General features: G+C 37.0%; 4 protein-coding genes and 1 pseudogene across 7 annotated transcripts; 4 read left to right on the plus strand and 1 right to left on the minus strand.

The window, feature by feature from the left end:
- Positions 1–282: 282 nt before the first annotated feature.
- Positions 283–3,859, plus strand: LOC147478231 (uncharacterized). Of its 3 annotated transcripts, none has more exons than XM_086582739.1 (5): positions 283–812; positions 1,196–1,372; positions 1,764–2,383; positions 2,764–3,279; positions 3,577–3,859. In XM_086582739.1, exons 1-5 carry the CDS (start codon positions 692–694, stop codon positions 3,703–3,705), a joined length of 1,563 nt encoding a protein of 520 aa, XP_086438865.1. In that variant the 5' UTR covers positions 283–691; the 3' UTR covers positions 3,706–3,859. The 3 variants fall into 3 exon arrangements, with proteins under 3 accessions (XP_086438865.1, XP_086438864.1, XP_086438866.1); XM_086582738.1 differs by having other exon boundaries at positions 284–812; positions 1,193–1,372; XM_086582740.1 differs by having other exon boundaries at positions 284–812; positions 1,232–1,372.
- An 811-nt stretch (positions 3,860–4,670) lies between these two features.
- Positions 4,671–9,004, plus strand: LOC147478232 (uncharacterized; annotated as a pseudogene). Its single transcript, XR_015207770.1, has 3 exons — positions 4,671–4,899; positions 5,947–7,818; positions 8,548–9,004. The product of XR_015207770.1 is annotated as an uncharacterized LOC147478232 (transcript).
- A 702-nt stretch (positions 9,005–9,706) lies between these two features.
- Positions 9,707–14,926, plus strand: LOC147478233 (uncharacterized). The gene is made up of 8 exons (XM_086582933.1): positions 9,707–9,859; positions 10,000–10,055; positions 10,143–10,267; positions 10,725–10,884; positions 11,706–12,127; positions 12,332–12,844; positions 13,370–13,454; positions 14,273–14,926. The coding sequence occupies exons 1-8, from the start codon at positions 9,791–9,793 to the stop codon at positions 14,418–14,420; spliced, it is 1,578 nt and encodes a 525-aa protein (XP_086439059.1). The 5' UTR covers positions 9,707–9,790; the 3' UTR covers positions 14,421–14,926.
- Positions 14,927–15,418: 492 nt separating this feature from the next.
- On the plus strand, positions 15,419–16,927 carry LOC147478234 (uncharacterized). Its single transcript, XM_086582934.1, has 3 exons — positions 15,419–15,807; positions 15,926–16,002; positions 16,180–16,927. Exons 1-3 carry the CDS (start codon positions 15,520–15,522, stop codon positions 16,808–16,810), a joined length of 996 nt encoding a protein of 331 aa, XP_086439060.1. The 5' UTR covers positions 15,419–15,519; the 3' UTR covers positions 16,811–16,927.
- Positions 16,928–17,130: 203 nt separating this feature from the next.
- Positions 17,131–21,074, minus strand: LOC147478235 (uncharacterized). The gene is made up of 4 exons (XM_086582935.1): positions 20,910–21,074; positions 19,619–19,738; positions 17,532–17,651; positions 17,131–17,451 (listed from the first exon to the last, which is right to left on the minus strand). The coding sequence occupies exons 1-4, from the start codon at positions 20,944–20,946 to the stop codon at positions 17,387–17,389; spliced, it is 342 nt and encodes a 113-aa protein (XP_086439061.1). The 5' UTR covers positions 20,947–21,074; the 3' UTR covers positions 17,131–17,386.
- Between the last annotated feature and the right edge of the window lie 1,508 nt (positions 21,075–22,582).

Raw genomic sequence — 22,582 nt, forward strand, 5'->3', positions numbered from 1 at the left:
ATATATTCAGCCCTATGATATATAACTACGACAAAAGTGAGGAACTGATCGAAGCAATTAATAATTGAAACGTGACAATTATTCCAATCTCACACACACATACTATACTTCTTGTTCATCTTTTGATCGATCACCAAAGCACCATCTGTTTAATTACCGTACAACTCTTGTGAGCAGCTCAGTGGACAACAGTGAGCTCATGATCTATCATCATATCAAAGATGGCCAAGCGCACATATAGACGACTTCATGAAATCTTCTGCTGCCATTCAAATCCATATAATGTACGTGTGGTCAGAATGATTTTAGGTCCACATGATATGGTTTGCACTTTGCACCTTGTGCTCTCGTGGTCAAACCCAGCGGCGGCTGAGACCAAGTGATATTAGTATCTGTTTGTAGATTCTTAAGTCTACAATTCTAAGCAATTAAGCAGTGAGACAACAGTGGCAAAAGCCAACGAAAAACTTCGGCTAGCTTCTGATTTTGTTGAGATGGAATATAATTGAATATTCTTGTAATGGAACCACCAAGAACATGATCGAGATCCTCTCACAACATTTGAAACACAATATTCTTAGCTTGGATTCGAGTTTCTTGCTTTTCGCTTCCGGTAATGTTGAATCAACCATGCACGTCAGCAGTCGATCTCTTCATTTAGAAGTAGCCAGTTTCCGCAGATCGAAGTAGAATGAGCGCATTTCTACCTCGTGGGATTTTTAAGAGATTGAAGACCCTTGCGGCCATTGGTTTGATTGTTGGACTGATCCTAGGGATTTTGGCGGGTGGTATTTTCTTCTGTTACAAGACAGGTATTTTAAGTGACAAGTTTTTCATGCTGTTGAAAATTTGTTAGAGCCTAGAGGATTATATTCTTGATTCTTCCTCTTCGTAAGGAATCCCAAGCTAGCTTTCGAAGGCTAACAACATTCACTATAATCATATCGTTCTTGGATGATATAAAAAATCGACAAAACAAGTTTTGAAAAGTTGGTTTTTGGAAAGTTTTGAAAAATCTGTACTACATACTGTTGCATATGATAGAGTTACGAAAAGTCAACGCTGGTCTAACTGATTCCTAATGAGAAGTATGAGAAGCCTATATATCTTGTTCATATCTTCTTCTTCTCCACTTGATTTTTGGGTTGGTTTTGGATTCTGCCGGAAATATATATTGCTTATATATCGGCAGTAGGTGATCCAGCAGGAAATGATTATCTGTCGGCTATAGGTGATCCAGGAATGCAAAGAGACGATCTCCGTGTAGCAATTGAATCTTGGAATCAATGCAATGAGGTTGGAGAAGAAACTCCTGGCATGGGTAGCCCAAGGGCTGCTGACTGCTTCGACCTTTACAAAAGTTCAACACAAGGTGAGTTTTGATACATTTTAAGATCGATTTCTCAGTTTTTGAAATTTAATTTTATTTGATAAATATATATTTGCTATAAGTCATGTAGTTTTCTGCATTTCTAATAAGCTTAGATGACAATGTTTGTAGAAGATGGAACATAACTTAATGGTTCAGCTGCTTTGGATATGATATAGCTCAACAATATATATCGACCTGCTCAACCATCTAAGTTCATGTCCTAAGATGATACGTAATTTTTTATCCTCACATTAATGTATTGATGGTATGTAATTTACATTCTCTATATTCCTATAGCACAATAGATATCTTCATTTCATAATATCATAATATGTAATTTACTACTTGGTGAAAGATTGTTCATGAATTGAAATTCGTTATATTTATTTAGGTGAGAAGGATGGCAGCCTCTGCAAAAGGTTCCCTCACATGGTAGTTCACAGGGTGACCGAGCATGATAACAAGCTAGGTGTAGGAGACCCTTTTCTGGGACAAGGAAACATAACCGACGTAGACCTTTACGCCGACGAGAAAGAACTGTATTTGGGATCTAAATGTGAAGTGGACGACACTCCAAATCCATGGCAATTTTGGATGATCATGCTAAAGAGTGGTAACATGGATACATATGCTGCTAAATGTCCAAAAGATGGTCACAAGGTTGAATCATATGGCCCAGATTCTGGGTTCCCATGCTTCGGTAAAGGGTGCATGAACCAACCATTTATTTATCACAACTATACTACTCTACAAGGACCAAACAGGACTACATTAAAGGGGAGCTTTTATGGGTCTTGGGACTTAGATGCTAATGACAACATGGGAATGGATGCAAACAGATCATACTACTCTGTCACTTGGGAGAAGGAATTAGGAAAGGGGAGTTGGGTGTTTCACCATGTACTAAAGACATCAAAGAAGTACCCATGGTTAATGCTCTATCTCAGATCAGATGCTACAAAAGGGTTTTCAGGTGGTTACCATTACCAATCAAGGGGGATGTCAAAGATAGTAAGTAATTGTAAAAGATTTTTTATATTTTTACACTTGTATATATTCTTCCTCTTGAGTCGTTGCTTCCAAATTTCTGACTGTAAATAACTAAATATGCTGAAAGTGATTTATGACAAATGATGTTCAACAAGCAACAACATGTGGTTTGGACTGGGGGCTTCAAACCAGCCCTCAAACCAGCCCATGGGCTAAACTATCCGTCAAAATCAAACACTCACAGATTTGGGGGGAATGCACCTTGGGGGCTGGCCTGTCAAGGTGCTGGGGTGCATTTGACACACTACTTTGGATTAAGTAATACACAGTAATATGCCTTTTATATGGACTTGATAATTGAGGATGATGTTATAGAACTAATTAATTTGAAAATTTTGCAGATTCCAGAGTCACCATATTTTAAAGTGAAATTCACCTTGAATGTGATCAAAGGAGGAGGTCGTAATAGCCAATTCTATCTAATGGATATGGGGAGTTGTTGGAAGAACAATGGGAAACCTTGTGACGGGGAGGTAACAAGTGATGTCACTCGATATAGTGAGATGATCATTAATCCAGAGACGAGTGCTTGGTGTACGCCTGAAGGCCTTAAACTCTGTCCTCCTTACCACACATTTCCTAATGGAACACGAGTACATCGAAGTGATACTACTAGGTACCCCTACAAAGCATATCACCTATATTGCTCTCCTGGGAATGCACAGTACCTTGAGAAGCCATACGGCCTTTGCGATCCATTTAGCAATCCTCAACCTCAGGAAATACTTCAGATACTACCTCATCCAGTATGGGGAGCTTATGGTTATCCTACAAAACAAGGTGAAGGATGGATTGGGGATTCAAGGACTTGGGAGTTAGATGTTGGGGGCTTGTCCGCCTCACTCTATTTCTATCAGGTACGCACTCTTACTTACAGAAGCTAAAACTTCGTGCATGATTTACGTTGGAATCAAAATGAGGTGGTTCGATCTGGTGGTGTGTTGATACTGGGTACAACTACTACTATACTGATCACAAGATGGCAACAATTATGAAAAGTAATGGTTGACCAAGCTGATTGATTTATATCAAATGATTTTCTGCAAGCAAGTAGTGTTCATATGTCGTAGAATATCAACTATAGTTATTTTGGTTGATCAAGTTTCAACCTTAAGCTATTGTGCTGATAATTGACTCTCAATTTCAAAATGCAGGATCCTGGAACACCACCAGCAAGAAGACAATGGATGTCCATTGATTTAGGAACAGAAGTGTATAAGGATGATAATTCTTTGACCGAGTGGACTGTTAGCGAATTGGACATCGTTGTACCTAAACAATAAAGTTAGAAGGAAGTGTCTTCCCAATGCAAATACCATTTAGAATATGCTAGCTGAATTCGGAATTTGTCCATAACCAAGGTGTAACCTTAAATGTGAATATTGCTATTGCATGAAAAATGCACGGTTAGTTGATCATAAGATTTTCCTTTCTGAACTCTTCATTCTGTACCATACCTTGCTCATCACAGCACAATGCAAGTAGTCTGTAAACAGAGGCCTCTGAGTCTTTTGAGTATTACCTACGTACTGGTACATGGTGAAATGAACTTCTATCACACTCATCTTTCAGTTCCTTCTAGCACATAAAACGGGTCTGATCTGTTCTATATACTTATGTGCTTAGCCATTTAGACGTAGATTTTGTTCTTAAGGAAGGTATAATAATGTGTTTTGTTTTTCTTTAAAGGCAGGGTTGTGAAGAGCAACACCAGCATCCTAACAAGTTAATGTGACTCCGTACAATGCTAGTCCCCTATGCCGAAGCAGTAACACATTTTTTTTTTTTTCAATATTGGAAGTGTTTATACATCATTAAAAATAAGATTAACCAAAAATGAGATTTACCCAAAGTCAAGTCCAAACTTTTTTCTTGTGACTGTCAAGATCAAGACAATGCACAAGCTACAAATTAAACAACAATATATAATGCGTTTTACAATATATATGTCGAAGATTTCAAAGATTCTTATCTAATTGTTCACATTTACAATATCTAATTGTTCACATTTCAATATTTGATGTCAACTTCAATATGGCCACTCTAATTTATGTGGTTTAGAATAAAAAAAAGTTCACACTACAAGAAATGAATAATACTTTGCTTATCAAATTTTATTCAAGATTTTAAGACTAACCATATGCACAAATCATGATAAATCTAATGGTCCACACGTTTTTTCCACTCGTGTTACACGGCCTTTATGTCTTCAAACTATAACTAAATTTGGTTGGAAGTTGAGGTAAAGTCAGAATGTAGTCAGAAAACTCTCTGACAATAATTGATAATGAAAAGTAGAAAGTGAAAGCACAAGAATATCTATCTGTAAATTTATTATTATTAAATTTTGCTGACACACAACACAAAATTATTCCATACATCAAATCTACTGGTCCATGTAATCATCACACTCATTTCTCTATTGTCTGATCTCCTTTTCACTCTTATGCCTTCTATTTTCTCCTTCATTAAAGAAGGTAAGTGATTCATTTTCTTGGTTTATGAGTTTGTGTTATTTGATTATGGATGTCAGTTTGTTTCTGTTGATCAGAACATGAACCTTTTTTAAGTATATTGTATGGATCAATTTGCCTTGTTTTTTTTTTAAATTTTGCTTATTTGTTTTAGTTTGTGGGGTTTTATGGTTATGTTTGGAATTTAATTCATGTCGAAATGAACTTGGAATGTTGACTTTTATGATGTTTCTAGTAGTTAGATTTGTATTTAGAGGAACAAGTGGAGCATATTGCATTCTCTGATAGCTCTGTTGTACACAAAATAAGTTCTTTGGCTGGTTTTAGAGTCCGGCTTCATGGTGTCAAGGTTATTCTCATATTTGTGGAGTGGTTCCTCTTATAATTTTCAAGTTAAAGGGTGCTTTTTTATTGATGAAAATTGATACATGAAAATATTGATTTCCAATGTACCTGTGTATAATAGTTTGACTGATTCTCTGGAAAACAATTCCATTTATTAGACATTCCTTCGTTCATCCCAAATTCTCTATGCTGAAAATTTTAGTCATGATTTCTTGGTCAATTTGAAATGCATTGGTTTCCTTTGTTATGCATTGTTTATTTGAGGCTCAACTTTTATGCACTCGAGTAACAGTTTGAAAGAATATGAATAAGTTTGATTCATGTGCTCTAGACCTGGAAAATAAATTTGATAGACCTAATAACCACTTTTGGGATGGCAAAGCATCAGTTATAATGCTGCCGGCTGCCCCCAAACAGTCTGCATCATTCTGAACTGTGATTATGTTGTTTCTCATCCAAACCTGCCGGTAACCTTTTTTACCTTACTATTCTTTTCATTAAGCTAGTTCTTTTTTGCTTATTGATATTCTTTCTAGGAATATTTGATCCTCAATTCAGGGTTTTGAGTAGCTAGTTGATAATTTATATTTAGTTTTGGTGATGTGCTAGAAATTGTATATGTCAATTATCTTCTTTGTAATTGCTATGTATTTTGTGTATAGCATTTTGATGTTTAAATTTTCTACATCTTGATCTGTTTTTTAGGCCTGCAACCTACTGTTAAATGGTGATGGAGCTAGTTCCTTATAACGAACCCGATGCTAGCAACACCAATCTTCCATGGCACGAAATGTTTCGTTCTGCTTCAGTTCGAAAACCAGACTCAGACCCAGCTCCTCAAACCTCCACTTCTTCTTCTCCTCCTCCTCGTCCTTCATCGGAGAACCAACCATCGGATCACAAATCACTGACAGGAGATCCTCAAGTACGTCTCGCTCTTTACATTGCCATGGCTCATGCTGGTGTTGCTTTTACCATTTTTACTCTTTTTGGCTTTTTTAAACTACTCGAAGAATACCTTCGACCCATTCAATGGGCTGTCCTCTGTTCGATTCCATTGAGAGGAATTCAAGATGCCCTGGTTGACTTTTGGTCTGAGCCCTTGCAATTGGGCCTTACTGAGACCCTTTTAGCCATACCGATTGCCATTATCAGAGTTTCCATCGGTAGCCTTGTTGATATTCGTAATGCCTGCTCTCGGGTAATTCTCCGCCGAAAGAAGCCTGGTGTTTCAGGGAAGAGAATAAATGGGTTCTCCAAGTTGGTCCGATGGCTTGTTTCCTTTGGGGCTTTTGTTATTGCATACGAGGAAATGGGTGCTTTTGGATCTCTTGTGCTTCTTGGATTCGGGTTTATTTTCGCTTCCGGTAATGTTGAATCAACCATGTCAGCAGTCTCTTCATTTAGAAGCAGCAGTTTCCGCAGGAGTAGAATGAGCGCATTTCTAACTCGTGGGATTTTTAAAAGATTGAAGACCCTTGTGGCTATTGGTTTGATTGTCGGACTGATTGTAGGGCTTTTGGCGGGTGGTATTTTCTTCTCATACAAGATAGGAGTGGAGGGAAGGGCGCTGTAATCTCGCTGAAATGCCATGTTGAAAAGAGTAATTATGCTGAGAGGATCGGTGTTAAGCAATGGATGGATGAGAATGATATTCCTGGATTGATGGATAGATACACTACTATGTTCTACGAAACTGTGTCTCAACAGTTGGATAATTTAGCAATGCAATACAATATGACAGACTTTGCTACTGGAATCAAGCAGTTTGTGATAACACAGCCTGCTAATTCTTCAAAGCCTTCAACAGCACTAGTAAACCAGTCTCCTTATACAGAGAAGCTTGTGAGTATTAGAAACCGGGTAAGAAACCGAGAATGGGGCAGATCTATACGAAGTAGATGCCATATTCAAGGAGTTACTTATCAGCAGAGAGGATTTGATTGTGAAGGCAAAAGGTTTTGCTGTTCAAGGGATGGATGTATCTAAGCGTGTCTTTGATAGTAGTAAGTCCCTTTTGGGTGGAAGTCTGAGTCTCATGTTCTCTATTACTAATTCCATTATATCTGGAGCTGCAGGTGTTCTAAACTTTGTATCCCAGACCATGGTTTTCTTCTGGGTTTTGTATTATCTAATCACATCGGAGTCTGGTGGGGTGACAGAACAAGTCATGGGTATGCTACCAATCTCACAGTCCATGAGGTTCCGTTGTGTTGAAGTTCTCGATCATGCTATTGGGAGCGTGCTTTTGGCTACAGCTGAAATGGCTATATTTCAAGGATGCTTAACGTGGCTCTTATTTAGACTCTCTGACGTACATTTCTTGTACATGTCAACTGTTCTTGCATTCTTCAGTCCTCTATTTCCAATCTTTCCGCCTTGGCTTTCAACAATCCCAGCAGCTGTGCAACTGATAATGGAAGGGAGATATCTAGTGGCTGCCGTTTGTCTGCAGTTCACCTTGTGCTCATGGATTATGGAGCAACAGAAATTCAAGAGGATATACCAGGTCATAGTTCATATCTTACTGCGCTCAGCATTATTGGTGGGATGGCTCTGTTCCCATCTGCATTAGAGGTAATCGTCTATCTATATCTTTTGTTTTCATGTTTTATCTGAGCTTTTGCAGAGGTATATAGGGTGCCAGCTTGTTTGGTTGGCAATATTTGCTGGGATTACTACCACAGACCTGGGTTTAAAACTCGCTAGCACCATACCATATCTTTCTTGAACTGGAGTTTTTGGCACACACTATTTCCTTTTGTATGCTTAATTCTTGTTTTATCTGCTCATGTTCATAAGAACATACGACTGCTATGTTTAAGACTTTCAGAGTTTCAGTCAATTAGGTACTTCCTTTCAACTAGAGTCTGGCACGTAACAAATTGGAGATTGTAGTTTACTAGATGCTAATAGATTTCGAATGGAGAACCTGTGCAGAGTCAATTAGGATTTTCTCCCTCATGGTTTTCCTTAAAAAAATCAGTCCATCTGCTCCTTATGTAAGAAGTTGGATTTTAGAAACTGATGATTCTTATGTTGAGATCTTGGACCTAAAAAAGGAAAATTTGAGACAGTTTTGGCTCTTGTGGAAAAATTGACCAAATTATTTATTTCTATGACATTACTCTTTTCCTTTGGGTGAGTAATGATTTACTCTTTCTAAAAAACGAAAATCTGAGAGTCTGAGACAGCTTACCACTGTATTACTGTTATTTCATTCTTTTATCTGTTACAGATAATTGTAGTTAGTTAATGATAGGGTAACTGATATCCGTTGTCTGGTTTCCATCTTCTGTTCTGCAGGGTGCTATAATGGGGCCTCTCATAACAACAGTCGTGATTGCTTTGAAGAATCTGTATGCAGAGTTTGTTCTAGCAGAACCAAAGAAAAGTGACTGATAAATCATCGAATGTGAGATTGTAAGCATGTGTGTACTTTACCCCCTGAAGTGCCATGAGATCCAAAGTAAAGCAATGGCATTGGGCTGTTGGCAGCAGTGAAGTTCTACAAAACATTGTCGATACCTCTCAGTCTCATGCATCGTTGTTGTATACTGCAGTACTACTGCTTTTCTTTCTTATCGATCTACATACATAGTGTTTTTTCACTTTTTTGTTAGATTACTCATTTTTTGTACAATGTTATGGCCTATTTATACTTTTAGCTCATCGATATTTATTGAAGATTGAATTGTATATTTTTCTTGTACAATCTCTATAAGCATTTGTCTTGTATGGATGTAGAGGTACATTTTAGTCATGACTTTAAAATTTCGGAGAATAGAATTTGTATAAGATGTTTGACTGAACTCAGGTCGGTGTTCTGAGCTGCCTACGTAGCCAGTTCTCTGATGAACTGGAATCAAGTCAGACGTAGTTCATCTTGAGCGATTGAGTTGAAGATGGAGAAAATGTGAGCCTCTCCCTTTGAGAATGGAGAAGACGCCTCCTTTTATAGGCATAGATCCCTTTTTTGTGCTGTCTTGATGATTGCTTTTACTTCTTCCGTTACAAAGTAATGATCTGTTATTAATGACTAGCTTGCAGTGGTTACGTTTTGCGTTGTTGACTAGCTTGCAGTGGTTACGTTTCCTAGGTCGTTTGGACAACCTGACCTTATATGCATGACCTGTTTGTAGTCTGGACATGTGGTCTGCCACGAGTGATTTAGAGTATAGAGTACTGACAATGGATATTGGAATTTTGATTGAATAGACTTCTAAAATAGAAAGGCCCCTGAGAAAGATGAAATGTCAAGATCATATAATGACTCAGCTCAAACTCTCAACGTGATTCATATACGGCTCAACTTGGGCCAGTTATGGGGGCAAGAAAACAAAATATAAGCGATGTATTTCAGAAAATCAGAAGTCCAATTCCGATATATATCGCTGGTATTTTGGAGTGTGCACGTGACTCAAAATTTTAAACACGTGATAAACCACGATAAAAAGGGCGGGAAAAAAACAGAATCCAATAAGTAAAAACGAGCGCAATCCAATTTTTCGCGGGAAATTTTCATCTCTCAATTTCGAGCGTTAATCTCATGGCAGAAATCGGAACCCTAAATATTCTTGGTGAAATTCAATACCTCGTATCAGACCAACTCCAAGTTGTAAGTATAATTTTTTTTTTTTTTTTTTTTGTTGTGAAAAAAACAAATTAGGGTTTTAAATGATTAAAAGTTATTCAATTCGTCGAGATTTGTAATAATTGGAGTTAAAGATTGAATCTTTACATTCAACTTGTCTACAGGTTTCATATAAGTGGCTAAGTAGGAATTTTTCAGTGTCTTCAAATGAAGCAAAGAGGTAAAAATATATATATATATATTGAAGTTATGGTTTTGTACTACTGATGTTGGAATATTGGTGTTTTTTGTGATTTATGATTATTAGGATACTTATGGAGTTTGTTGAACAAAATGGAAGCGGGTTGGAAATAGTATATACTGTGTCGGGTTGGTTAAAGGATAGCGATCCAGTTTATCATGTTCGGCTTGTTTCTGGAGTTAAGCTTGCAGGTTAGATTATCTGGTAAACGAGATGTGGTTATACTTTGTCTTTTGATTATGTGGAATATTTTTTGTCCAGATAAAAAGTGATATTAACAAAATAAGAGGAGGGGAGGGGGGGAAGAACAGGTAGTTCCCCACTTAGTTTAGATGGGATAGGTTGTCGCAAGCTATTATTTTGATGTATCTTAAAGGTTATTGTAAAGAATAGGAAAAAAGTGAAAAGCATGAACCGGTATTTAGTTTGCATTTCGCTAGAAACCTCTGCACTTAACTATGCTTTATGAGGCACAAACGAAGTGAAGATCTAACTGTTGTAGAAATGTTATTATCACTGCTTAGATGAAGAAACTTGCATGCTTTCTTTTATCTTAAGCAGTAGTTTTCAATTATTAATGTGGAACTTTGTAAATAGTGCACTGACAACTTGAACAAAGACTGAGATGTTAATATCTGTTGTTTGCAGAAGTCAAAAAGAAATTCGAGGGAAACTGCTCAATTCAGGTTTATAGTGTGCAACCATGTATCCCTAAGGATCCTGCAGCTCTTTGGAACTCTGAATTTGTCCAGGCGGAAGAGCTCTTTAATCAACCATCTACTATTGATAATTGCTTGAGAGACAACAGGTTAGATGTGTATATGTTACTGTATTTCATAGTAGCTTTCCTAGTCTAGGACACTGTTTTTGACTTTTGCATTCGAGATAGATCCAAGTGTCATGGTGTTACCATGAGGTTTTCTCAAGAAGGAAAATGTAGTTTCATAGTAGAAAAGTTTGGTCTGTCTGAATGTTGTAGCTCTAGTATATCTATAGGATCAGGGCAATGTTCTGGTTCGGTTTCTTGTAATACTTGCATGAAAAAAAAATGATAGAAAACTTTTTTAATATTTTAGTGTCATTTTATAAGAAAATATTTTCTGAAGGAGGTTTCACATTGATAATATTAAAACCCTACTAAAAATGATAGAAAATGAATAGAAGCTGATGTGAATTAGGGTTTCACATTGATAATTGAGTCCTATATTAGTGTCTATGTTATTAGGGAGTACTAGAATTGGGTCTAATTAGTGTTTTGAGGTTATTTAGTATAAGGGTATTTTGGGGTTATTATTAATTCCGAATTTAGGGTGTTTTATTTGTTTTATAAGTTGTATTCCTATATAAGGAGTTGTAGGCCTTTGGCCATAGTTAGTTTTGGAGATTTAATTGAATTGATTTTATTGGAAATTCGTAGAATTCGTTTCTTTGCAATTGTTGCATCAGAAACATTTTAGCTTTGTGGGTTGTTTGCACTACCTTACTTATGCAATGGATATAAACATGGCGATTTCCTGCATTTAACTGAATAAGAGGACTATGTTTTCTAAGCATTGGATCAATCAGATTTTTTTCCAGTGCTCAAAATTTAGGTTTGTTGATCCATTTTCGTGTGGATTTTATTTTCAGGTTCTGTGGTGTTTCAAATTCGTTTGTCATACGCAATGTCAGTGGAACATCTGCAGGTGTTCCTCCTGTACAGTCCAAAATTGGAGGGATCACAGCATCATGTAGAAGTAGTAGTGCAGTTCAAACTCCAACTGTTCCACAACAAAAGGCGAAGGTACAGCAGTCAAGTCCCAAAATTGGTCACTCTCCAGTTGTGGCAACACCAGTCATCAAAAGTGAGAGTACGGCTTCAGGCAGTAATGCTCAGGCTCACACAAATAATGGAAAAGTTGCTGCATTGCCTGCTACTAAGAAGAAGCCACAGAGTGAGAAAAGCTCTTCAGGAGCTGGAGGGTCGCTGGCCAATATGTGGGGCCGGGCATCTGTAAAGTCAAAGCCCACTTGTCTTCCAGAAACAAGCAAAACGGTTACAGATTCTACTGGTGGGAGCTTTAATCTGGAATTCGTTTTTAGGTTTGATTGTATGAATTTTTTCCACTCAAATGAATGGGGAAGACTAACTATCCCTGTTGTCACCTGAGTAAAATCATACTTGTTTATTCTTAGCAATTACTATCTACTCTTCAGCCATTATGTGTTTATTTTTCCAGATATTTCAATGATTCTCTTTCTTCTGTTGTAAACAGGAAATTTACCTACAGCAGAGGCTCAAATATGTGCTAGTGAAGCAATAGATACTGTTAGCAGTGATGATGATGATGTGCAATGTGTGAACCATAAGAGAGTCTCCAATGGTAAAAGCAATAGAAATAGGCGGGTTGTTTTTGATTTTTCAGATGAAGATGATTTTGAAGATGCAGTCTGTCTGGCCTCAGCAGATCCTCCAAAAGAACAGTCAAATCAAAATTCTGAATCGAATACTAAAACATTGTTGGTTGGGAAGAATAATTCGAATGTTGAAATGCAAAGTGTTGACCAGTCAAATATCAAGCAGGAGACAACAGCTGAAAGAGAAATTACACTGCCATCTAAGGAAGATGAAGTAATTGCTGTTAAGAACAAGACTACTGAAAAGCCTGTGAAGACCCCTGATCCCAAAGTAGTTGCGTGCCCAAAGGATCAACCAACAGAAGATGTCTGCCATTCAACCAAACGGAGAAGAGTGCTCAAGACACGAATTGATGAGCGTGGAAGGGAAGGTATAGGACCATACTATTACTGTCTTTTTGCTTGGTACTTATTCCTTGTTGAGTCTGTTTTGTATTGTGCACTTGTATCCATATATAGTTGTTGAGTTGTCTCTACGCATGAAAAGAACACTTAGTGAAGAAATTTTTAACAAAGAAGTCTTAATTTTCCTCAAAAGTGGATGAAGTTAAAAATAATTTTGTTTGGTTGCTATTGAATACTTTAAAATGGATGATATTTAGAAAACGTTTAGATACATACTTCATTTGTCTTTTATACTGCATGTAACTGTGGATATTCTAGTGTTTAAGAAGTAACAAAATTTCTAGTCACGTTGTGGATTTGGTCTAGGAATTGGTTACATCTGTTTATAGTACTAAAAGTTTGTGGATTTGATTGTACTTGAATTAAATCAGAAATGTTACCAGCTTCAGATTCATTGGCTGTAACCTCGAAAAGTCATATCGGTCTGGTGTCTTGATCATTTCCTGAAACCTTTACTATAAATTATAACAAATTAATTTACTTATTTACAGTAACTGAAGTTGGATGGGAAGCAGAGGAGCTACAGGACAAAAACTCTGACAAGAAGGATGCAGTGACTGAAACTACTAACAACAGGTAACGTTATTACTTACTAATTGTCTTGATTTACATTAAATATTTGGATGATTCTTCTGCCAAATGTAGTTAGAACTTGTGGTACTTGCGTCAATTTGCGAATATGATATTGGCGTGTATTCTCACATAATTTTAATGGGCATCTAGAGCATGTGAATCTGAAGTTTTGTTGCCTACTTTTGCTACTTGATTTTCTAGTACTTCTCTGTGGCTCTATATGCTTCGGCTGTAATCTACAGGAAATTAATAGACCTCTAGAACTTAATATAAATAAGTTGATAACAATTTCATGAACCCAAATGCACTAAATTAAGAAAATTAGGATTATCATCCCAGAGACAGAGGGAAAGAGGTCAAGATTATAGAAAACACTCAAACAGTCGAGAATAAGAGGAATTTCAGGATTTAGAAAACAGTCAAGAATGGAAGTCTTTTGTTTCACTGGGGAATGGAGAACGTAAAACAAGGGAATATGGCTAGTACACTAGTCTGTGGAATGATCTTCTGGACTTAACGTCTGAGTGGTTGTCACTTAAAGTCTATCTGGGACATCGCTTGGGGGAGAGTTCTTTACCTTGTGGATCGAAAAGTAGATCTGGTACTTGGTAAAAGCACCCTACTTCCTCCAGTGTACTTTATGCCTCTCTTCTCAACTCATGTTATGGAGACCTTTTCCCTCTTTGATCAGTAAAAGAAACATACATTGTGGGATTTATTGATACAGATTGATACCAGTACCCGAGTCTTTCCTCATTGAATGATGGTTATTTCCTATTGTGTTATTGAAATCAATTCTTATCTTGTGTTTATGATTTCAGACCTTCAGAAGCTAAGAAGTCTCCTGCGTTGGCAAGCAATGCTCCATCTATTCCAGTAGGCAAAGCCGGAGCCAAGAAATCAGGAAAAGGTCGTGGTGTGAAGGATGCTAAGCAAGGAAATATTATGTCATTCTTTAAAAAAGTTTGAAGATTGTCTTCTCCGAGAGAAATTTACTTACATTGCTATTTTTCAAATTACACCAGGAGCATGTAAGATCCAGCGTTAATGTGTTGTATATGCTGTCAGCAAGACAGAATGGTTGAGTTATTAACTTATTCTCCGATTAGGTTGTTGGGAATGCGCAAATTCCTCAAATGGCCAAATGTTTTTGCAAAGATTCCTGCGCGTGTGCTCCTGTCGTGGAAGAATCATAATGGGTTGGACCAACCATCAAGGGAATAATCAGTATGGACCGAGAAACCTATATTCTTGACAAGTATGGAAAATCTGATTATTCTCTGATAAGATTTTCCATTTGTTTTCTTCAACGGGAGGAATAAGGCCAATGTTCACGCGCTTGATGTGTGGATGTCAATTCAATTGCGTTTGTGCTCATTTGATGTGTTGCAAATATGTAAATCCCTTTTTCTACTATTAACAGGCTTTCTGTTTCACTGTAAATAATATGGAAAAGAATTACTGGTTAAATGTTTAATTGAGTTCTAGAGTCCGTTTAGCCTAGCACGAAGTGCATTCATCAAAATTAAAGTTCGACAATTAAAACATGTAGCGAAGGGAGTTCTTTTTAAATTTACAGTGTGATAGAGCCTCCCAAGAATTGGTCTTCAGCTTTCTCGCCTTTCGGCACAACCTGGAAAAGCTAAAACGTAAAAGACAGAAATTTGAATTGTTTTCGTAATTTTCTAACAAATCATGCATGGACACCGCACATTCAGCTCCAGGAAGAAGTTGCATAGCAGATGTAATATTAATACGGGTACTTATGGAAAACCATGTTCGTAGAGTGAGATAGCTAGACAGATAATGAATCTAAAACAAAAGGCTAGAAAGAGAAATAGTAGAACATATGTGATTCGTTGCTTGGGCGATCTGGTAAGCTTCCTTCTGGGCATCTTCTATCATTTTCAGGGCCAACAAAGGCATCTCTAAGACACCTTTTATGGGCAAAAAGCATAAACAATACACAAAAGCTAAGTATGGCTTTATCACTTGACTCCAAAAGGAATAACAGGAGAGCACAAAACAAAATGCAGGTTGAACCTCCATAATCATTATAGCGAGAAATATGAGCGGTACTGCCAACGACCTCCCATTTGTACCTGGAAACTGGAGATCAGGGAGCGAAAGTAATATTTATGCTCCTAGAAATAATGCTTGGAACTGGCCATCTGCGGGAAGAACTCTTTCCTACAGTACAGGGATTGCCCGAGAGGGAGGCATGAGTGATTCTACCGACACACGTTCACCAGTCACAGAGAACTGGAGAGCAGGAAGCAACTCAGATGTCCGAGAACCTAATAGTCACTGGAACAGGCCTGCTCATGTACCTCGACCCCTTCCCTACAGACCACCCGTAAGTATTCACTGTTGTCTCCCAGTGTAGTTTTTTTTTTTTTTTTTTAAGAGGTGTCCAGACTTATATTTTGTGTCTCTCCCATGAAAATTTGTTCTCGTTCCATGGTTTCTTTCAGGAACCGAGTAGAGGCACCCAGGATCCCTGGAGGTTATTTGAAGACAGAGTAAGAACTGGACCTTATGCTTTAAACAGGTAGACACTAAGTTTATTAATTTCTATGGCCTAAGTAGTTTACGACCCTGAATAAACCAACTTGTATTAATCATTAACCAATCTTATCATTCTCTAAGAAATTGCGCTGTCACATACCAGATTCTTACAAATTAACTTTATCATCTCGATATGCTGTTTTATAAATGCATGTTTCAGATTCCCATTGCATCCTTTTTCTCCTATGAGAATTGTTGTCCTAGAAGAGGAAGTGGTACCAGAAGTAAACCCAAGGCTTAGGCAGTTTATTCAAGAATCACCTCCAAGGATTAGGGGTCAATGGAACACGCAGCTGACTTCAGATGAAGACGAATCCAGGTTGACCCAAGAGGAACAAAAGAAGGCCTTAAAAAAATTAAAGAAGCAAATATACAACCCATACCCAAAGAATAAAACCAAAAAATTGGCCCTATACTATAGAGATAACGCTAGTTTGAACAAAAGGGAGAAAGAGCAAGATGATGATGGCAAAACATGCGCAATTTGCTTGGAAGACTTTGTTTACAAACAGGAAGTACTTGTCACTCCTTGCAACCACATGTTCCACAACGAATGCATTGTCCCGTGGGTGAAGAGCAACGGTCAGTGCCCTGTCTGTAGATTTGCACTTGGAAAACAGAATAGGGAGAATACGTTGCTCCTGACCAATAACAACAATGCTCATTTGGCTGCTAATGATCGTATGACAATCCTGACCAACAACAACAATGCTCATTTGGCTGCTAATGAACTTATATCACTTATAAGAGCCATGGAAGAAGCGTTTGAGTGGGTGCATATCCCGGAGTAATACCATAAAAAGAAGAGCAAGACTAGCATTTAGCATGTACAATTGCCAATATATGTTTATATGTTTTACTTTTACATGCAAGACATTAATCTTGCCTGATACTATTTTCCTCTCTAAGTTTTGCAGTTACAAAATTCTCATAACCCTCGACTAATGCTATATTATTTGTAAAACAATGGCACCAAGACAAATTCTTTGACGTTCATTATACACGGGCGGATACCGAGCAAAAAATAATAATACCAGGTTAGATAGGCTTAATCTAATCATTCTATTGTAGTAGAGGCATATTTACTCCAGCTTCAGTTATTTACACACTATTTCAGGAAAGGAAGATGCTTCATTAATCAAAACCTGGGTAAGATTTTACAGAAAAGAAATTACAGATGTTTGCTTGTTCATTTTAGCCAAACATTTGAACAACAAAAGCTTGAGAAGTTGAAGTTGATCCAATGGAAGGGTACAAACAAGAATCTGCAGACGGACTCACAGTAACAATATCTAAACAGAGTGAGAGTAATTTACACGATTTACATGAATTCCTGTTGAAGCATAATACTCCCTTTCTGGCAGTAGTCAACTTTCTCGAATCAAGTTGATTGGCTCACTCAACACATATCTGGGTAGTTCATACTTAGCACCTGCAGTAGACGTTCTGTTTAGATAAAAGAAAATTTACTGAACTACATTCTGAAAGAATGAAAAATGAGCAAGAAGGTACCTCTTTCATCATAGCAGGTTGTCAAGTCAGCACTTGAAACGATGACACCTGCACTGTCGACAATTGCTTGGGCGAAGGCTATGTCAGCTTCAGCCGCAGCTCGGAGTGCATCCCAAATCTCTGAAAACAACGAACTCTTATGAGATATGCTTTATCCATTATAATTGGAAAAAAAAATATGAATTTAAAGGAGAACTGCAGAACAAATCCAAGAAGAGTCAGTAGACACCCATCCAATCTTATATGCAAAATAACACGGTGGAGTATCAAGAACTGCATGAAAGCAACTAGTAACCCGGAATTAAAATAACAGGACACTTAACTATATATGCCTTTTATTGTCAGCGGTTCACATTATCACATAACAGTACACCACAGGTCACTGCAGACTTTCATTTTGAATTCAGAAATAGAAAGCACTAAGCTAGGTGTTACTGTGCGTGCTGGGGGAAGATTATGAGGGGGGTCAATCTTTTGCCAGTTAACAGGTCCACAAAGTCTAGTCAGCTAGATTTACATCACAGTAGCAGCAAAAAACTGAAATCCTGAACCTCGCTTTATACATATCCACAGAAAATGGTAGAGTTCTTGGCATTCAGTGATTCAGTTCGGTATTCCCAAGCAAGTTTCCCAGGCAATGCAAATGTCACAAGGAATCCGAATATATCAAAAATACCTACCATGGAAACGCTACTAAACTTGGAAGACTGCAATAATTTCTCCATTTAAGATTCGCCCATAGAGTATGGGACGACTGTATTTAGTTCTTTTATATTAATAACCAAATATTGGGCCCTAACATACCTACAACAGACCTTCCCAATAATGTCAGCATACAAAATATCCCTAAATACACCAGGAGGGTTGCCGTACTAAAAAATAGCAAACATGTCACTACTAGCACATCTTGCCAGATAGTCAGCAGCATACTTTGCTTCTCTATAACTATTAATTAACAGCTTTTATGAACCTATTACAGACTCCCAAAATCTCATCAACCGGGTTCTTTGAGCACCAAGGCACTACATTAAGATACCCGGTTGACGACTGTATTTAGTTATTACTTTGAAATTTATTCTTCTAAAATAAGTTTTCACACTATTATTATGCATTCAGTTTCATAGGGTGATATAAAGTTATTTTACCAGGAAAAGAAATCAGGACAGACAATATCATGTGATAATGTAGCTTGTGGGTAATTATGTTGTATATAATCTATACCCTAAACGACTACACTTAGCCAAATAAAAGCAAAGTAGCCCAAGAAGAATTCTTTCGACAAATCAGACTCTATTGGTTAAATTACTGTGGGATTTTGGGACGATGAGCTGCCTGTTATGAAATATTATCTCTAGTTGGGAATGGGTCTTTGGGAGGAAGAGTATAACAGTATTCTTAACTTCTTATAACTAACCAACACAGCATCGGGTAGGCCAAAGTTTCCCAGAAGGTTCCGTTTCTTGCATATGTACACAAAGTTAATAACTTACTAACAGACTGAAATTGCTAACGTGGTTGAAAGGTTGTTGGGTATGGGCATATAACAAGTAGGTCATTTGAAAACTTATATAAGTCGGCATTCCAATACCAAATTCGGACAAAACTTCGGTGCCACTACCAAGCTTGAAAATGAAGTTTCCCCCCACTCCCCCAGCAATGAATCGTTTAGTAAGATCTAAACAATTCTCAAACCCGATATTGCACGCACTAAATCAAATTTGTTGTGCTTACACCAAGCAGAGGCTAATAACATGAGAAGAGCTGGGGAGCAATAATATATGAATATTGCACAGAGTAAAAGTTTACTTAAAGTGCTTTGGTAATATCTTATTGGTTAATGCAATCATGAGGAGCAAGAGATATATTTTCGTTTGACTAGAAGAAAAAACTCGAAACTAGCTGTCTTCCCATTTGCCTACCATCAGATAATGATGGTCTGATCTGAGCATAAACAAATTTTTAGGCTAAACAGTCTTGTTCACTTAATGGACAACCTTAAGGACATTTTTCCATTGAATTTCTTTTAATAGTAAATACCATGTGTGCCCATCACAGAGAATGGATAACTTGCATTGCCAGGGAAGTACCTTTTCGGCCACCATAGTGAGGTGCAGTGTCCCAGAACTCATCACGCATCCGATTCAGCTGTGTGTTTGTGATTGGCTGAGAATGATTCCAAGGCTTTGGCTTCCGAATCTTCTTTTTCTCTGAGATAACCACAAGAAGCAATTATTTTATTAGCGGAAGGCGTACAACATAAAATGAGAAGAATCTTCTGTTCTAGTTTTGAATGTAGACCACACATTTGAGGTCCAAAGCATCAGGATATGGCAAAACCATCAATTTTGCAGTGAAGTTTCTTGAGGCCTGTGAGTGCTAACTGTGCAGGAAAGCAAATAACAGCTCTCAAGATAACCATAATGCAGTAAAGTAAAGTTACACCAATGAGCTTCTAATTTTTATATTACCAAAAATCAAAACATAGAAAAAAAATATTCAAAAGTTGCAGCTCATGAAAAGAGAACCAAAGATCTTGAGACATCAAAAATCAAAATATAGAAACAAAATATTCAAAAGTTGCAGCTCATGAAAAAAGAACCAAAGATCCTGAGATAAAATTTCTACTATATTCTGTGTTGCCACTCTATTCCAGTTCAATAAAGTTCAGGAAATACTCGAACATACTACCTCTTTCTCAACAACTAATGCACAAACTTTCTCCCGTGTCAAGTGTTTATATATTTTCTTGCTGTCATGTGTCTTTTTTGGCGAAGGGCTTGGATGTTTAATGGGACAAATCAACATTATCACATTGTTATCTACACATTAATGGGTCAAAACTGAAATATGGCTTTAGATATAGCAGTCAAAATGACTTTAGTACAGGTTCATAATAGATCCAATACCTAACCGAGAATTACCCGTGAAATAAGCACCATAAACACCATTACCAAGTTACTATAGATACGCAGTCAAAACGGCCCCAAGACCCTCAGCAATCCTAACATCAAACTGCGTGTACTGTATGAATGACTGTGATTATGCAAGATGTAATATCCTGACATGAAACATGACAACAGTTTAAACTTTTGCAAATGATTATTTAATTCAACCACCACTCCCAATGTGAGGGCCCCATGATATGAGGCTAAGAGTCTTCTTTTTTGATGATATATTGTTAAGGAACACAATGACTACTCGGTAAGAATAGGCATTAAGGTAAGAGTTATCACATTATTAACACATTTAAGTCAGTTTCTGGACTAAATATCCACCATCTCTTATCATTTCAAGTGGACTATGTTAAACTACTACGATGTCACCAATTCAAAGTTTATAAATAATATAGCCATGCAAAGCAAATCTTCAAAGTCTAACCTTCTCCTTTGATCTGAGACGATCCAACACAACCCATCTCTCTCTCTCTCTCTTTAATCTTCTTCAACGAAGAATAATGGCGTCGAGATTCCGCCGATATTTCGACGAAATCAAATTAAAAATTGGTTTTTCGAGTGAGTGAGTTTTGAGACCTGTCCTCTCTCTCCTCTCTTTTTGTGCTATAAATACTCACTCACTCGGTCCACTGTGGATCCGGGTCTTAAGGCCCACTAGTTTATGTTCTTTATAAATTATAACATGTTCGAGTGGGTTAATATATCGGTTATATCCCCATCACTTAGAGGCTACAGCATCATGAACGCAATCCTATAATTCATTTCTAATGGGACAGTTGACAATTTATTTGACAATTATCATCACCAACGCGCTGTCAAAACATCGTTTTGATTTTAAGAATTGTTACAATTGGAGCCAAATTGGTGAAGAATATAGAAATGGTGTGCATGGGACAACTTGACCCGTCCAAGAGGTGGACGAGACTACTTTTGCCGTCCAGCATTTTTTTTATTTTTTTTTAATAAAAAATTAAACCTTCTCAATTTTGTACCGTTGGGCCTGAACGATTTTAGAGAATTTGTAAAATTGTACCGTTGGGCTTTTGTACCGTTGGGCCTGAACGATTTTAGAGGATTTGTAAAAATTGTACCGTTGGGCGTTTTTGAATGTGAGTGTATTAAGTGGTATTAGATTATGTTTTAAAACGCGTCTTAAATTTTTATTTAAATTTTATGTTGTAATCTGTTTTTATTGTTTATGTGTATGCTTTTCTTTAAATAAAATTGTATTTTGTTTTAATGAAAGTATATTTTCTTGAAAAAATGTGTTTGTTTATAAGTTGAAATTAAAAACAAATCAACTCAACTAGAAATGAAAAACATTACAACTTAATTTGAAATAAAAACACAAAACATCTTATAAAATTCAACGGAATTAAAAACACATGCAAAACAATTAAAGACAATACACTAGGGAATTAAACAAAATACAAATATTACATATCCTACACTTAAATTCTAAGAGGTACGACTTGTTTCTCAACCACATATTGAATGATTGCATTGATCGCACAAGCCACACCTAGGGCAGAAATCTACTGCTTCCTTGCAAAAATGACATACAGGTAAACACGGTCCACGCACTCTCAACACAATACCGTTCAATCAAATTCTCTAAAACATCCATGGCATGCATATCTGTGGGTGGGGGAGCAAAATATATGTATATCCAATGGTTTGCATAGTCACCCTATCTCCAAAGAACCAAACACGTATATCAAGGGCTTGCAATATGAATTTTTTTAACGACATTAGAGTATTATGCTGACAGATATGCATATTCTCAAATTGAGAACCTTGCCACGGACTCCAAACAATAGATCTCATACTTTTCGTCTCTATTTAGATCCTAGCAGCTTGAAGATCATTATGGACCTCATCCCTTAATCTAGTATCAAAATATCCCTGGGCCAATATATATAAATTTGCCATAAGTCCTTATCCCAATCCAAAGATAGGATTTAAGCAAGCCAAATACTCATAAAATAATCAAATAATCAAATGAAAGTGTATCTAATTAATTTAAATTATATAATATTTAACTAACAAAATAAAAGCTTATATCTTAAAAGTTAAATCCTATTGAATTACCTGTAG

Source organism: Coptis chinensis, chromosome 9 (assembly GCF_015680905.1).
Source record: "Coptis chinensis isolate HL-2020 chromosome 9, ASM1568090v1, whole genome shotgun sequence".
Taxonomy (NCBI): domain Eukaryota; kingdom Viridiplantae; phylum Streptophyta; class Magnoliopsida; order Ranunculales; family Ranunculaceae; genus Coptis; species Coptis chinensis.

Coding starts and splice junctions, on each gene's coding strand:
- LOC147478231 (XM_086582738.1), top strand. CDS start 692: ATGAGCGCATTTCTACCTCGTGGGATTTTTAAGAGATTGAAGACCCTT. Junction 813..1,192: donor TTTCTTCTGTTACAAGACAG/GTATTTTAAGTG, acceptor ATATATCGGCAG/TAGGTGATCCAGCAGGAAAT. Junction 2,384..2,763: donor CAAGGGGGATGTCAAAGATA/GTAAGTAATTGT, acceptor AAAATTTTGCAG/ATTCCAGAGTCACCATATTT.
- LOC147478233 (XM_086582933.1), top strand. CDS start 9,791: ATGGCAGAAATCGGAACCCTAAATATTCTTGGTGAAATTCAATACCTC. Junction 10,268..10,724: donor TTCTGGAGTTAAGCTTGCAG/GTTAGATTATCT, acceptor TGTTGTTTGCAG/AAGTCAAAAAGAAATTCGAG. Junction 10,885..11,705: donor AATTGCTTGAGAGACAACAG/GTTAGATGTGTA, acceptor TTTTATTTTCAG/GTTCTGTGGTGTTTCAAATT.
- LOC147478234 (XM_086582934.1), top strand. CDS start 15,520: ATGAGCGGTACTGCCAACGACCTCCCATTTGTACCTGGAAACTGGAGA. Junction 15,808..15,925: donor CCCTTCCCTACAGACCACCC/GTAAGTATTCAC, acceptor GGTTTCTTTCAG/GAACCGAGTAGAGGCACCCA. Junction 16,003..16,179: donor GGACCTTATGCTTTAAACAG/GTAGACACTAAG, acceptor TGCATGTTTCAG/ATTCCCATTGCATCCTTTTT.
- LOC147478235 (XM_086582935.1), bottom strand. CDS start 20,946: ATGGGTTGTGTTGGATCGTCTCAGATCAAAGGAGAAG. Junction 19,739..20,909: donor GTCTCAGATCAAAGGAGAAG/GTTAGACTTTGA, acceptor TGGTTATCTCAG/AGAAAAAGAAGATTCGGAAG. Junction 17,652..19,618: donor TCACTATGGTGGCCGAAAAG/GTACTTCCCTGG, acceptor CGTTGTTTTCAG/AGATTTGGGATGCACTCCGA.